The sequence below is a fragment of the Cryptosporidium ubiquitum genome (assembly GCF_001865345.1).
Source record: "Cryptosporidium ubiquitum isolate 39726 chromosome Unknown contig_1, whole genome shotgun sequence".
NCBI lineage: Eukaryota > Apicomplexa > Conoidasida > Eucoccidiorida > Cryptosporidiidae > Cryptosporidium > Cryptosporidium ubiquitum.
Genome location: NW_021639816.1, coordinates 462115 through 477368, shown reverse-complemented (window position 1 = coordinate 477368; position 15254 = coordinate 462115). Strand labels below are relative to the sequence as shown.

At 35.7% G+C, this 15254-nt stretch overlaps 7 protein-coding genes across 7 annotated transcripts; 4 read left to right on the top strand and 3 right to left on the bottom strand.

Annotated features, from left to right (window-relative positions):
- Window positions 1-97: 97 nt before the first annotated feature.
- cubi_02869 (uncharacterized protein) lies at window positions 98-860 on the bottom strand (the record flags this gene model as incomplete). Its single annotated transcript, XM_029019880.1, has 3 exons — window positions 98-532; window positions 583-663; window positions 744-860. The coding sequence occupies 3 exons, from the start codon at window positions 858-860 to the stop codon at window positions 98-100; spliced, it is 633 nt and encodes a 210-aa protein (XP_028875287.1).
- A 532-nt stretch (window positions 861-1392) lies between these two features.
- Window positions 1393-4179, top strand: cubi_02868 (uncharacterized protein; the record flags this gene model as incomplete). The annotated part of the gene is made up of 1 exon (XM_029019879.1): window positions 1393-4179. The coding sequence occupies one exon, from the start codon at window positions 1393-1395 to the stop codon at window positions 4177-4179; it is 2787 nt and encodes a 928-aa protein (XP_028875286.1).
- Window positions 4180-4305: 126 nt separating this feature from the next.
- cubi_02867 (mitochondrial NADH dehydrogenase) lies at window positions 4306-6012 on the bottom strand (the record flags this gene model as incomplete). Its single annotated transcript, XM_029019878.1, has 1 exon — window positions 4306-6012. One exon carries the CDS (start codon window positions 6010-6012, stop codon window positions 4306-4308), a length of 1707 nt encoding a protein of 568 aa, XP_028875285.1.
- A 915-nt stretch (window positions 6013-6927) lies between these two features.
- Window positions 6928-9384, top strand: cubi_02866 (KH domain-containing protein; the record flags this gene model as incomplete). The annotated part of the gene is made up of 1 exon (XM_029019877.1): window positions 6928-9384. The coding sequence occupies one exon, from the start codon at window positions 6928-6930 to the stop codon at window positions 9382-9384; it is 2457 nt and encodes an 818-aa protein (XP_028875284.1).
- A 275-nt stretch (window positions 9385-9659) lies between these two features.
- cubi_02865 (60s ribosomal protein L44) lies at window positions 9660-10038 on the bottom strand (the record flags this gene model as incomplete). Its single annotated transcript, XM_029019876.1, has 2 exons — window positions 9660-9974; window positions 10036-10038. The coding sequence occupies 2 exons, from the start codon at window positions 10036-10038 to the stop codon at window positions 9660-9662; spliced, it is 318 nt and encodes a 105-aa protein (XP_028875283.1).
- Window positions 10039-10406: 368 nt separating this feature from the next.
- cubi_02864 (uncharacterized protein) lies at window positions 10407-11018 on the top strand (the record flags this gene model as incomplete). The annotated part of the gene is made up of 1 exon (XM_029019875.1): window positions 10407-11018. The coding sequence occupies one exon, from the start codon at window positions 10407-10409 to the stop codon at window positions 11016-11018; it is 612 nt and encodes a 203-aa protein (XP_028875282.1).
- Window positions 11019-11255: 237 nt separating this feature from the next.
- cubi_02863 (SMC4 chromosomal ATPase) lies at window positions 11256-15203 on the top strand (the record flags this gene model as incomplete). Its single annotated transcript, XM_029019874.1, has 1 exon — window positions 11256-15203. The coding sequence occupies one exon, from the start codon at window positions 11256-11258 to the stop codon at window positions 15201-15203; it is 3948 nt and encodes a 1315-aa protein (XP_028875281.1).
- Window positions 15204-15254: the final 51 nt, after the last annotated feature.

Genomic DNA, 15254 nt, shown 5'->3' with positions numbered 1-15254 from the left:
TTCTCACAAATCTTAATTATAATTCTGTATTTGTTTTTTTTAATCGTGTTCTTCTTCAACACTGATTACCTTGTTTTATATATAGTTTATATTGTGTCTATTTGATTCTTCTGCAATATAGAGCATTGGCGGACTGAAAGTATCTAATGGAAGATTCTTCTAACATATCTTTTTCAATAGAGGTAAGAGATTTAAGAAATACCTTTGTATGGTCACTATTCATTTTTGAAGATTCAGAAGAGTTTGGAAAATGCAGATAGATTGAGACCAGAAACAACTTTTCAAGGCGACTTCGAAAAGATTCCAAAATTACTTTGAGAAACAATTCATCTTGTAGTATGCTCAGTAGGATTACACTAACTTGAAAGAAATAAGGTGAAATATTGTTTAAATCCACACTACAGGGGTCAGTCTTCAAAGCATTTGACATTTTTGACGAAAGAAAATCAGGATAGTTAATACCAACAAAACCCCTGGAGTGTAGTTCTTTTGCAAGCCATATTGGGAGCTGCAATACCTCACCAGCAGAAATCTATAATTCAAAGTTAATTATTTACTGTGCAGTTAAAATCCCGTACATACCTCATTGTTTTCTTTTGATTGATTATCCATGGACATAAAAGCACACTCTTTTTGTGTCAATACCATTCTACAAGGCAGTAGCTAGAAAATCAATATTTGCAAATTTGATTTAATTATTTACCCTTGTATACCTGGCGTTAAATAGGTATAACTTAACTTACCGTTTCGTTCATTAGTAGATAATCCACGTCCCAGTCTACATTGGAAAAAGAGCGTTTCTGTAGATCCTCTCTGGTCTTCGTAAATTCCTCGATAAAATCCAATCTCTCTTCAACCATCTTCAATATATCTTCAAGAATTCAATACAATTTGCCTTTAGTATTTTGGTGTGGGGTTTGGCGGGAACACATACTACAATTTTCTTGATATATTTAGGAAAAATTAAAGGTAGCAGATAAAAATATACGGAATTAATCTTAAACTTTCAAAATTAGACTCAAAAAAAGAATTATTTGCAATTCAAGACGTTTGAAAGAGAAAAAAGATTGAAGATCAAACAGAAGAATTGTTTGATTTTGGAGAAATGAGAGAAGAAAGAAAAACAAACAAATAATTGAGATGGTTTGCAAAATTATTAGAAGGTTTTTTAGCCTAAAGGAAATTTAACTGATTAGTGAATTTAACTCTTAAAAATAAAAAATTTGAAATTTCAGTTGAGCAAAAAAAGATTAATTATAGCGGCAACCTTAAACTGTAGATGTGAGAGAATTGAGGGGAAGCACAAAGAACTGAGTTGTAGTAATCAAAAAGGTTTTTTTTTCCTCTTAATAAAAATTCTTCACACCAAATAGGAGGGAAATTGGGGAAAAAATGGATTTGAAGAGTGACGATAAGGGGGTTGTAGTTAATCCTTTTTTGGGTGAAAAAAGCTCAATATTACAAGAAACAAGATGTTTTAGCGAAGCCCTTTTGAACTCAAAGAAATGCTGCACAGTTTTAACCAAGGTTTTGAATATGATTAATAGTGGAGAGAAACTTACTGACCAGGAGTGGTCAGATTTATTTTTTGGGATCACAAGATTATTTCAGTCGAATAATCAGGATTTAAGGAGGCTTGTATACTTGGCAATAAAGAGTTTAAAAGTGAATGAGAGTGAAGCATTTGTAGTTATAAGTTCTTTAATTAAGGATATGAATAGCAATAATGATTGTTATAGAGCAAACTCTCTCAGGGTAATAAGTAAAATGGCTGATGGTACGATGATCGGCCAAATTGAGAGATATTTAAAGTCTGCAATAGTTGATAAGAACTCTTTTGTTGCAAGTAGTGCATTGATGTGTGGCTATAATTTAGCATTAAGAGGTCACGGAGATATTCCTAGGCGTTGGTTGAATGAAATAAGTGAATGTATTCAAGGCAGGGATGGGATGGTACAATACCATGCATTGGTACTTTTATTCGAATTAAGGAACAATGATAGATTAGCAACGCAAAAGATTATAGAGATGCTCTACAAATTACCTATAAAGTCATTTTACAGTGATTGCATAATGCTCAGGCAAATGAAGAATTTGTTCTTTTTACTGAGCAACCAAGATTCTTCCTGGGAAAACGTAAGCTGGATATTGGATTGTTTCCATACAATGCTTAAGAGCAGAAGCGAAATTGTATCTTTGGAAGCTTCTAGAGGGATCTGCGATATTTTGAAGTATTTACACGAGAAAAAGGATCAAAAAGCGCTTGGATTTATTGATATATCACAGATTTCAAATGCACTTCAAATGCTCTTAAATTCCAATATTTCAGTGGCAAAGTTCGCTGCCGTGAGAATTCTGAATGACTTAGCCAATGTGAACCCGAATATTGTGTTTAAATGTCAGCACGAATTGGAACCTTTACTTAATGACTCTAACCGAATCATGGCAACTTTGGTGCTCACTATTTTACTAAAAATAGCTCAAGAAAGCAATCTAGATAAGCTTGTCAAGCAGATCCCTGCATTTATTACTGATATTAGTGACGGAGGGAAAAAAGACATTATCAAAGCCACTAAAAATCTCATACTAAAGTATCCTGCAAAACATAAGAATATCCTCTCATTCTTAGCAACCAATTTAAGAGAAGAGGGAAGCCTCGATTTTAAGTCTTTTGTAATTGATACACTATTCGATATTTCCAAAGAAATTCCTGACATTCTGGAAAGTATTCTTTACCATGCCTGCGAGACTATAGAGGACTGTGAGTATCCAGTAATTACAATCAGAATTCTGGGATTTTTAGGAAAGAATGTTCCAAAGACCAATGCTCCCTCTAGATTTATTAGGTATATTTACAATAGACTAATATTGGAGAGTTCAGCAGTAAGAGCTGCCAGTATAGATGCTTTAGTTCAGATTGCTCTGGTCTGTGGTGAACTTAAAGAAGATATTAGAACCCTTCTTCAAGTATGCTCCCAAGACAATGATGATGAGGTCAGAGATCGAACAAATACTTATACTATGATCATCGATGACAATTCAACTTCAGATTCACTTGATGATCAAGATGATAATACATTTGATTTAAATAACTCAAAGCTTTTTGGAGAGCAGCTAATATCTATGGAAACCGACAAAATTCTCAGTCTTTCCCGTATCCTCGGTAAAATTGTTTCCAACGACCCTGAAACTCTTTTGGACTTAGAATCTATCCCAATAGATCCTGTTGAGTCAAAAACCAAAGGTTCCCAACAAACTTCTATCACAAGCTCAGTTTCGGCCTCTATGGAGGCTTTAAATACTTCTGGAGTTCAAGGAAACTTAAACCGAACAGAAAACTCATCTGAAAAAGCCTCTCCTGGAGTCAATATTTCTCTGATATATGAAAGACTTTCAGACTGCATTTCAACTGAAGACTTGGGTAGCTATCTATTTACTTCAACTTCTGCTCCTTTAACTGAGAGCGAATCCGAATACCTGGTTAATTTAAGGAAACACTTCTTTAATGAAGGTAAATTTGTCGTTCTAGAGTTCTTGGTTGCAAATACTCTAAATGATGTTCTTTTAAAAGATGTAAATGTTGAGTTTGAGGCTGCTCTTGATGGATTTTCGATTTTGGCAAGCGTCCCTATTCCTAGATTAGACCCTGGACAAGCTGAGTCTATTTTTGTACTTACTCAGAATTCCACCCAAGATCATTTCCCTAATGTATCAAATGTTGTCCCATGTAAATTGGACTATTTATATTGCGAGGATGGAGACGAAGACTGCGGATATAATGATATATTTACTATTGACCCAGTAACTCTTTCTCATTCTGACTGTATAGTACCCAACTATTTAAGACAGGGAGAGTTCAAAAACATTTGGAGTATTTTGGAAACCAACGGAATTGAACATATCGCCAAGTTTTCATTTTCGTACAAGAACATTTCATCAGCTGTTAATGGACTTTTGGCTTTAGTTAACGCAGCTGCATGTGATAACACAGAAAATGTTAACCCAGAAGCTTCCAACCACACTCTATTATTTTCTGGGACTTATTTTGCAAAAACTCCCTTTTTATGTACTGCAATAATTGTGAATAATGTTGAACTTGGTTGCCTTGTTAAGATTACCTGCAGATCCAACTCAGAATCAGTCTGTTTGGATGTGATCAAGTGTTTTGAAGCAGCTTAGCCTTTTAAAATAGACATAATGAATACAAAAAGTAGAAAACGAACATTAAGTCCTATATTAATTAGTCATCTATTTAGTAAAAAAAATGAGTTTTGAGTCACAGTAAAACAATATAATCTCTTTTGCTTAATTAGAAAAACTCATTTTGTAAATTTCATCGTTTGCATACCCTCCAATAAACTTTTTAAATGGATTAAACCAATTTCTTGAAAGTAAAATTCGGGAATTCGAACTTGGGTTTAAAGTAGTATACGCTAATCGCCAGATAAACTGTGTGTGGTATCCACCTAACATGCTTCCGAATGGAGTGTAGAAAACAATGTTATCATCATAAATATAACAGGTAGCACCTTTCCAATTGTAAATGAATGCTGGGCACTTTTGCTTTTCATTTTCTGATGGGTAATTGTTGAACAGATTCACAAGGTACTCTCCTTGTTGAGATGCTCCCTGAGCAGTAGGTGGTGGAGAGCGGTACATAGAATCCAGTTTTTCAAGTAAAGTCTTTAAGTTTTCTTCACTTAGAATCTCATCATTTTTTGGAAGGTTCTCGGCTTTTGATAAGTTAAACATCTGAGGAAAGGCCTCAGCAGAAAAGTTGTTTTTAAGGTAATTAACAGTAGGCCCAAATGATGACTTTAAAGCACTCTGGTAAATCTCCTTTGACCTATCTGCCAGTTTACTAGGCCTAACTAGAGCACAATCTCCGAGTGCATATGCATTGGGGATTCCATGAACTTGAAGTCTTTCATTAACCAAAATAGCCTTTTTAAAGAATGTCTGCTCCTCAACTTTTTCGCAGATTTGTTTTGTAAATGAATTAGGAGAGGCTCCACTTGCCCAAACAAAAACTCCATATGGAATTACCTCCTCAACTCCGCCTTTCTTCTCAATTGTAACAGAGTCTTTGGAAACACTTTTGAGCTTGGTTTCCAACATGACTTCAATTCCTGCCTTTGAACTAAGGATGTATTTTGCATACTCTGAAACCTTATCACTAGCTATGGGTAATAGTTTATTTGCCATTTCTACAATCTTAATATTAAGAAATGGAGCAAGTCTCTTGTATTCATTTTTAGAAAAGAAATCTTTGGTTAACTCTGCAAATGCACCTGAAACTTCGACTCCTGTAGGGCCTCCTCCAGCAACAATAAATGTGAGCTTTTTATGTTTCTCATCGTCACTCATTTTATCCCAATTGGCATTAACCTCCTTAATACAGCCAACAACTGCATCTCTCATCTTTATGGAGTCTTCCACATTTTTTAAGTAAAGTGCATTTTCCTTGAGACCAGGAATAATATTTGAGTTTTCATTACCAACGTTGATAATAAGATAGTCATAGGAAATTCTTTCCTGCTTATTCTGATCGGAATCAAAATATATAACTTGTTTTTTTTCCTTATCAATATCCAAAGCTAACCCTTTAATATGTTTGATCATCTCTTTATTTCCTCTAAACGTGAGTTCACTTAGAGGGATTTCGCACACTTCTTTTGGAAGCCTATTTGAAACGATCTGTGTAAGAAGAGGCGTAAAACAGAAGTGTTTGTTTGGACTTATTACTTTAACATCGTTAGAAAAAACGTCTAAGCCTTTTGACAGCTTCATAAATCCCCATCCCGTCCCTAGAATGAGGATCTTTGGACGCTTCAAACTCTCGTCTGTTTTGTAGGGTGAGCATAGCCTAAAAGTAGACAAGATGTTTTTTGTTAGTGAAGTTGCCTTGCTCGCAATTGTGCAAAAAGTATTTGAAAGACTTTTCTTTCCCTCCTTAACAGGATTTGAACAATTTGAATAGGAATTATATTTACTTTTTTCTGAAAAAGACATTAAGAATATAAATCACTGCTTTCCGAAAATATTAACCCTTGTTTATCAAAAATTTATTCTACTTTTGCAAATAATAATATAATACACAGAAATCTCAGGTTTTGATTTGGCATTTCGCGCCAAGTGCAGAGTTTGAGAAATTAGAAATCATTTATTAGGAAAAAATCGGTTTTTAATTGCCAAAAGCAAATAAATTTCAGGTTCTGTCTGGGACAAAATAAAAGCTTCTTATCGATTTAATTCCTATGGAGATATGAAACAAATAAGCAAAAAATTACTACATTCTATACAACTTTCCTACCTTTAAAGATTCATATTACAAAAAAAATGCATGTAAATATGATAAAAGTGCCCAATTACGATTTAACGGTGCATGCAGACACAGATTTTTAATTTTTTTTTCATTTTAAAAAGCTTTTACTTCTAAAGCCCAAGATCACCATTTAGAGGTATTAAAGTAGAAAAAATGCTAAAAATCTTAAAAAAATTGAGTTATTAGTTGTGAAAAAATAAGTCGATACATTACGAGACTTAACATTAATTGTGAGAGTTTGTAATAATGGGTTGGAATCTCACTATTAAATAGTTAACGGACGATATTATCCGTAAAATTTAAGCAAGATATTGGATTCCCGCCAGCCGAGACCCCACTTGAGATATATTAATTATGGCTCGAACCTGTAGACATTAATAAATAAAACCAATTTATAAAGTTTTTGCGCTTCACGACTTCTTGTGAGGCTGTAAAGAGTGAGGGGTAAAGAAAATTGGATTGGGTTTGAAGAGATAGGAACAGACGCGAATTTTTCAAGTGTAACACCAAATATATATTTTTTGGTTTTCGTTGGGGATTAATAATTCAATAGATATATATATCTATTTGGTAACGTAATCTAATTGTTTATTGGAATCGAGATGGCAAAGAAGAGACCAAATCAAAGTAAAGGGGCTTCAGGGAAGGGTAAACAAAAGTCTCCTTCAAATGGTAAGACTAATGTTGAACAAAGGCATAAGCATGAAGAAAAAATTGAAGAGCCTCAAGTAATTGAGGAAACTCCAGTAGTTATAGACTTTTCAGGACTTTCTGCAACTCAGAAAAAGAATCTAAAGAGGAGATTGAAGAAGAAGAATGTGGATTCAAATTCACAAGAAGGTCAAGGAGTTACAAAACAAAGAAAACCATTAACCAAGAAAGAAATTGAAGCAATGCTTCCAAATGATCCAATGTCAAAAACTAGGTCAGAATTCCTTTCCAAGGCAAATTCTAGGTTACGTGGCATGTTGGATCTTTCAGTTTTACCAATAGAGGAGGTACTGAGTAAGAAAGGGGAACAGGAACGGGAATTGAACAAGCTTTTGGCAGAGATTTCTGAAACTTTGTCCAAAGAGTCATCTAACTTAAAGAGGCCGCCAAAGCAACTCAGTGTGAACACCATTTGTGAGCAGCTCCGTGACTTTGAGCTAGTATCTAAGGATGATGAGGGCTATGACGAGGAGTTCCACCAGCACTTGAAGGAGTTATTGGTAGTAGCTTCACTATATGAGAACTACCGCAACTTCCAAAACCAATGTAATGAACTTAGAACTAGAATAGAACGCAAGCTTTCTATCAACAGGGAGCTTTCACAGGCAGCTATGGATAGCAACAAACAAAAGAGATTGGTAAATAAGGTCAAGAGTTTAAAGCAGGATTCTTCAATTGACGGCGATTCAATTGAAACAAAAGTATTTGAACTTCCAAACAATAAAGGTAATCTATTGGATGTTTTGTTCGGTTCCAGTTCTAAGATGGCCAAGAACTTGGAGAAGAAGTTCGGTGCTTTGGTTGAGAAGTCTACCGGCAACTCAGTGCAGATCACGGGCTTACTTAAGGACATTGAGAAATGTTGGGAAAGTATTCGTCAATTAGATTTCAGTTCACAAGAAACCGTCTCACTAGACCCACGCGTCATTAAGAAACTTTACTCAATGACAGGAAACATTAACCTGAAATCATTACAGGATGAACTCTCTGTTATTATTAATCGTATGGAGAACTCTTTGATTATTTTAGGTTCGCCAGAGTCCACAAAAACTGTGGTTGAATTAATCAACAAGAACTCCGATATTTCAAACAACACTGTCTCAATCCCTGTTTCATTAATTGTTGCTAAAGCTTTACAATTCAACTTCCTTCCAACTGTACGTTCCATTGAAAAGGAAACCGATACAAGCGTTCGTATTCAATTTGGAGGTAAATCTAGAGAGGTCACTAGTTTGGCTGATATTTCAGATTCACAGCCTGATAGCAAGATTTTGATATTCGGAAAGCCTGATAAATGTGAAGTTGCCAAGAACAAGCTTTCGACGTTGATTAAGAGTCTAGAAGTTGAGAGTATTCAAGCCGATAATAAGGCAGTTAGAAGACTTTTCAGTCCACCCGGAAAAGATTCATCGGAAGACACCAACACAAGAATGTCTAGAAGTATCTTGGATGAGTTCTCTAAATTGAGAGACTCCAATAAAATGGGAATTGTCAGAATTGGATCTTCAGTTATGCTAGTTGGTCCTGCTTCAGAGATCAAAAAGGCCAAGCCAATTTTGCTCAATCTTTTGGAAAGAGCTCAGTATACTCCATTCACTAAGACAATTCACAAGGATCAACTCAGAGTTCTCAACCATTCAAGGCGTGAGAAGATTGAAAAGGAAGCTTCTGTAGAGATCTCAACTCAGAAGAGACAAGAAGGTCGCACTGTTGTAATTGAGGTTTTGGGTTCAGAACAGGCCAAAGCCAAGGCAGAAAGTTTAATTGATGAGATTCTGGCAAAAGAGGCACATTTAGAAGTTTTGGAACTTGATTATTGTACATACGACAAGCTTTATGGAAATCAGAGATCTCATCTGAGGAAGCTTACTTCTAGTTTCCCAAATGTACAGGTTATTCAGGCAGAAAAGAAGAAGAGTTCAATTTCGCTCCTTGGATCAAAGGAGGAGGTTTTGAAGCTTAAGGAAAAGTTTGTAGAGTTTAACAAGCAAACTTTGGAAAATTCTTCAAACGAAACCAAGGAAATCATAGAAATTCCAAGTGGTAAGATGGGGCTAATAATAGGAACCAAGGGAAGTGTACTTAATGAAATCAGGAGCAAGGCTAATTGCGAGTCAATAAACGTACCCAAAAATTCCAGTCATGTAGTTCTCCAAGGTACTGAAGAACAATGCAATATTGCTAGAAATCTAATCAGTGAAATTCTTTCAAACTCTCTTTCAAATTCAAACACCACAACTTGCAGTGAACAGAGTGAATCACATCCAAACAAGGTTTCCACACCTGAATCACTAAAATTTGACGAGAAGTGCTTCCCTACTCTCGGTGGCACAATTTCCACATTCTAATTGTTTTCGTATCTCCCTGGCTATTAACTCATCTTTGGTCTGTTAGAATTCTGTTACATTAAATTAACTTCTCTTAATCCACCAAATCTTCTCTACCTCGAGTCAATTTTCCCTAACTAAATGTATAAATGAGTAGAAGTTCTTTTAGCCGTTAGTACTGAATAGATCTGAAACTCCTAGAAATACAGAAGATTAGAAGGGACCTATTATTTAAAACTATGGGTCGGATCCAGGAGCATCCAACTAATAAAGAATTTTCTAATATACTAAAGTACTTAGTAGACAGGACCTCCCTTTCTCTTCTTGTCACCTCCCAATTGGAAGTGCTTGCATCTCTTGATAGCAAGGAAGCGTCTCTGTTTGCACTTGGTACATTCCAATCTCAAAACGATTTTCTTTGTGGTCTTAGCTGTCTTTCTGAGTTTTGGCTTAGTTTGACCACCATAACCCTTTTGTTTCTGATCGTAACGTCTTCTACCTTGAGCTCTTGGTGACTCCTTTCCTCTCTTATATTGAGATACCTTGTGAGGAGTATGTTTGCGACAGTCTGATCCCTTGCAGAAAGTATTTCTAAGCTTTGGAATATTAACCTAAAAGAAAGCAAACGTTAACACGGCTCGTAGAAAACCATTAATTCTCCATGAAACTTACCATTTTCCAGAATTATATTTATCCAGACTTTTTTGTTATAATTGGAAAAAATCAAACCAACTTAATTCGTTAATTTACTACGTCTCGAGTAATTACCGCGTAGTAAATATGTCCAACTCGATTACCGCCAAATGAAAATTTATGACCGCCTGACATTTTAATATTTTCTGTGATCTTGTCTCGTTTTGCGGGTAACGTGAAAGGAGAAACTAAGGCATAAATTTGGGAATTTAATAACGTGTGTGGATTTGAGAATACCATGCCAATTAATAACAAAAATATTATTTAAAAGTATTAGAAAATAACAAAAATATAGGTCAATTAGTAATCGAACAGAATTTCTAAGTTCTAGTTAACTGGCTTGGATACCTATGAAAATTGGGTCTATTTATATTACACTAATTATTCTTATTGCTTTATCCCCTATTGATACAAATGCCCTTTACTTCATTTTAAATCCAGGATATACAGAATGCATTCATTTTCGTACTGTTACAGGAGACCACTTTATTGGATCATTTGAAATAGAATCGGAATATGAGGGAGTTAGAGTTTCTTTGTATGAAAGTGATGGAAACTCAAAAATTATGGATAAAGTTAATAATAGTGGCGATTTTAGTATTAATGCTCAAAAAAACGCAGAATATCAACTTTGCTTCAAAAATTTAATGAACTCAGTACAACAAACTGTGAACTTCAGTATAAAAAACCTGTCTTATAATTCTAACATTAACAATGTAATGAGTAATATTGAATCCAAAAGGCTAATTGAATCTATGGAGAAGCTCTACGAAAGAATATCAATTGCTTCTGACAAGCAAAAGTATGCCTTAACAAGAAAAAGATTTCAAATGGAAGCAATTGAATCATCTAGAAAGAAGGCCGCTTTATGGAGTATTCTTGAGCTCCTTGTATCTTTTGGATTAGTACTCATTCAAATTTACTATATTAAATCCTACTTCCAAGTTAAATATTTAGTTTAGTATTCAATTTCTCCAATACTTTAGGGTATTTGGAAATACTTATATGTATAATTTTTAGCTGCCATTTCTTTCTTTATTGCCTGCCTTTTTCCTTAGTACCGGTATTAACTGCTTGCACTTGCTCCCCATTATGCATGTTTTCCCGCCAAGCCTTCCCCACAGTTGTAAAAAGATAATTTGAAAGAAAGGAAAAATAAAGCAAGTAGAGAGCTCAAAGGTTTGAAATGATTTTTCTACATGGAGAGTATAGAAAGTGAAGAGTCAAAATTAATTGGAGGAGAGCAGGAAAGACCACGTCTAATTATCCACAAAATAGTTTTGGAAAACTTTAAATCTTATGGAGGCAACAAAGTTATCGGGCCGTTTCACAAATCTTTTACTGCAATTGTAGGCCCAAATGGAAGTGGTAAAAGTAATGTAATAGACGCTATGCTGTTTGTGTTTGGGAAAAGAGCAAAGCACATGCGCTTGAATAAAGTTTCTGAGCTGATTCATAACTCCAAGCATTATCCAAACAACGATAAAGCAAGTGTCGCTGTACATTTTAAGGAAATTATAGATATACCTGGCGATGAGCATGCCTACAAAGTTGTCCCAAACTCTGAGATTGTCATTAAGAGAGAGGTACAGAAGAATAGTGAACAAACAAAATATTATATAAATGAAAAATTATCAAGCTATCAAGAGGTCACAAAGTTATTGAGTAGAAAAGGGACCGATTTGGAGCATAATAGGTTTCTCATCCTTCAAGGGGAAGTTGAGCTAATTGCTCAGATGAAACCAAAATCTACAAACGGGAACGAGGATGGTCTACTAGAGTATATCGAAGATATTATAGGAAGTAGCAAATTTATTCCGGATATAGAAAAGCATTCAATTGAGCTGGAACAGTTTAATGAGCTCCGTCAAGAAAAGTTGAACAGACTTAAGATTGCTGAGAAGGAGCTTAATGCTCTGAAAGCTCCATATAATATGGCCATTGAATTCTTTACTCTTGAAAGAGAAATTTACATTGCCAAACTATTGCTTCATATGGAGGAACAAAGAGATGCGATAAAACAGATTAATGCCTTGAAAGACGAACAAAACAAACAATTGGACTTGAAGCGAGAACTAGCTCATCAAAAGAAGGCTTTGGAAGATAAGCGAGTTGAGCTTGAAATAGAGAGTAAGGAGACTAATTCTAGGATTAATGAATTGAAAGTTAAGTTTGAAAAGGAGGAGAGTGAGTTAAAGAATGTAATTCTCAAAGACGAGGAACTGAGAGCTACTTTGAAAAATTCAAAGAAGAGACTTACGAAGCTTGAAGAGTCAACGGAAGTTGAAAGAAAATTAATTCCAGAACTGGAGCAAAGAATTGTCGACTTGGAGGATGAGGTTCGAAAAAAACAAAAGCAAGTCCCAAAGATTGCAAAAGACCTTGATTCTGCTCAAGAGAAGTTGGAATTATTGCAGAAAAACGTTAAGGATGGGATTGAGGAGGCTAGAAAGAAAAAGGATAAGGCGGAACAAGAACTATCGCCTTTACAAAAACAACTTCTGGGTCTCCAGAAGTCCCATGATATGTTAAACGTTGAATTGGATATTTTGAAACAAAGACTAATTCAGAGACAAGAAAGTGAGGAAAATAATAGGAAGGAAAAGGAAAATGCTGTTAAAAAGATTCAAACCTTGAATAAGCAGAAAAATGATGTCTCTAAGAGCCTGAAAAACAGTGAGACGCTTCTTAATGAAAAATCAAAGAAGCTTGGGAGGCTTCAAAAGGAGCTAAGTGAGAGTAGTAGTCTTCTGTCTGTTAAAAAAATTCAATTAGATGAGGCAAGGAGCTTTTTAGCTTCGAATAATCATTTGGAAACCAGGGTTGTCTCGGAATCAAAACAAAAAAGTTCCAAGTTGTCATTATCAGAAACTGTGATGAAGTACTTTTCCGAATCCAAAAAAAGTGGAATATACGGTAGGCTTGGTGATTTAGGGAAGGTTGATGAAGAGTTTCAGCTTGCACTAACCTCCTCAGTCTCACACATTGAAAACATTGTTGTACAGACTACCGAAGATGCACAAGAGGTGGTTAATTATGTGAGAAAGTACAATCTAGGGAGAATCTCCTGTATTATCTTGGAGAAAATTTCTGCTAGTATTAGACAAAGTATGGAGAGTTCATTTAAAGCCCCAGAAGGGTCCAAAAGGTTTTTTGATCTAGTTAAATTCAAAGACCCCAAATTCAGGATTGCTTGGTATTTTGCGATGAGGGACACTTTAATTGTCGATAGCCTTGACATTGCAACCAAAATTTCCTACAGTGGAAAGCAGAGATGGAGGGTGGTAACTATTAATGGGGAACTTATTGATTCCAGCGGAACAATGACGGGAGGTGGTCCCAATGTTACGGCAGTGAAACAAACTGGTAAAAAGGAAGGAAAGGTTCCAGAAGGTTTCACAGCTGAACAAGTCAAAAAGCTAGAGAGTGATTTTGAAGCGTATCAGAACAGATGTAACCAAATGAAATCTGAATGCAAAGACTTAGAAGACCAGATACAAAGTCTTAAAGATGAAATTAATGAGTATTCAATTGCTCTTGAGAAAGTAAAAATAGAGCTTGTATTAATAGAAGAGACTGAAAAATCCCGATCAGAGGATCATACCGATACTGAACAGGAATCTCCCACGAATAACCAGGCTGAGACTAGTGCAGAGATCTCAAGATTAGAGACAGAGATTGGGGAATTAAAGAAACAAATATCTACTTTAGAAGCATCATTGAAGCAAAAGCAAATTGTTGTTGATCGCTATACAAAGGAGATGAATGAAGTTGGAGGTCCTGAAATGAAGAAACAATCTGAGTTTGTGCAGGAGCTTACAAAGAGCGTTGAAGCTATGGAGAAAGAAATCAGCAAGAGCCAGGTAGAAATTAGTTTATCGGAAAAAAAGAAGCTCAAAGCTATCGAGTCTATAGAACAGTTTGAAAGCAAAGCTAAGGCTCTTAGAGAAACTATAGGAAAGACAGAGTCTGAACTTTTGTCCCTTGAGGAAGTTGCTCTGAAGATTATGGAGAGTAAAAAACTCGCTGAAGAGGAACTGAAGTCATTTTTAAGTGAGCATAACTCATTCCAGACCAGATTTGAGGAGCTTGAAAAAGAAATTGAAAAGCTCGAGCTTCATGATGTAGAGCTCTCCAACAAGCTAAATGTGATTTCCAGTAAGATTTCAGAACTTGAAAATCAAGGCATCAAGCAACTACAAAAAAAGCTTCAAAAAATAAGGTCGGATGCATCTTTTATTCCCTCTATTCCAGAATTAGAAACTGAAAAAGATGAACAAGGCCCAGTGGGTCAGGATCCTGAATTAGAGTCCCTTAAGAGCAAGTTCCTTGCTCAGGACGTTCAAGATACTGAGTATGAGAAAATACTAGGGGATATGACGTCTACAAAGTTGAAACCACGTATTGAATCTTTGCGGGCACAAATTCAAACAATATGCGAGCAATATTCTAATGGAGGTCCAGCAAAGAATTTCAGACCTTCTTCGGATATATTTTCCCAGTATTCTACTCAGCTACAGCAGTTCAATAGAAGGAGCCAAGAGGTTGAAGAGGCAACCAATGCCAGAGATGAGAGTAGGAGACACCTTGATACTGTTCGGCAGGCCAGACACTCCGAGTTTATTTTGGGCTTCAAAATAATTGCTTCCCAACTCAAGGAAATCTACCAAATGATCACTCTCGGTGGAGATGCAGAGTTGGAACTGATTGATAGTGTGGACCCATTTTCAGACGGTATTATCTTCTCAGTAAGACCTCCGAAGAAAAGCTGGAGGCCAATCCATAACCTTTCAGGAGGCGAAAAGACTCTGAGTTCCCTGGCTCTGGTCTTTGCTTTACACCAATTTAGACCCTCACCATTGTACTTTATGGATGAAGTAGATGCAGCTCTGGACTTTAGAAATGTCAGTATTATTGCAACTTTCATTAAAGAAAAGACCAAGAATGCTCAGTTCATCGTGGTTTCTCTCAGAAACCACATGTTTGAGACAGCTGACAGACTTGTCGGGATTTATAAAACATTTGACATAACTAAATCCGTCTCAATTCTACCGGGTAACTATTCTTTTGATGTTAAACAAAGAAATACTGTTTACAAAGAGAAGGGAGAAGGGGCAGGGGACGAAAATGTACTAGAAAATGCCTAATTTTGGGCCAATTATGAGACTGAATGTAAATTCTAAATTTTTGAATTCTAA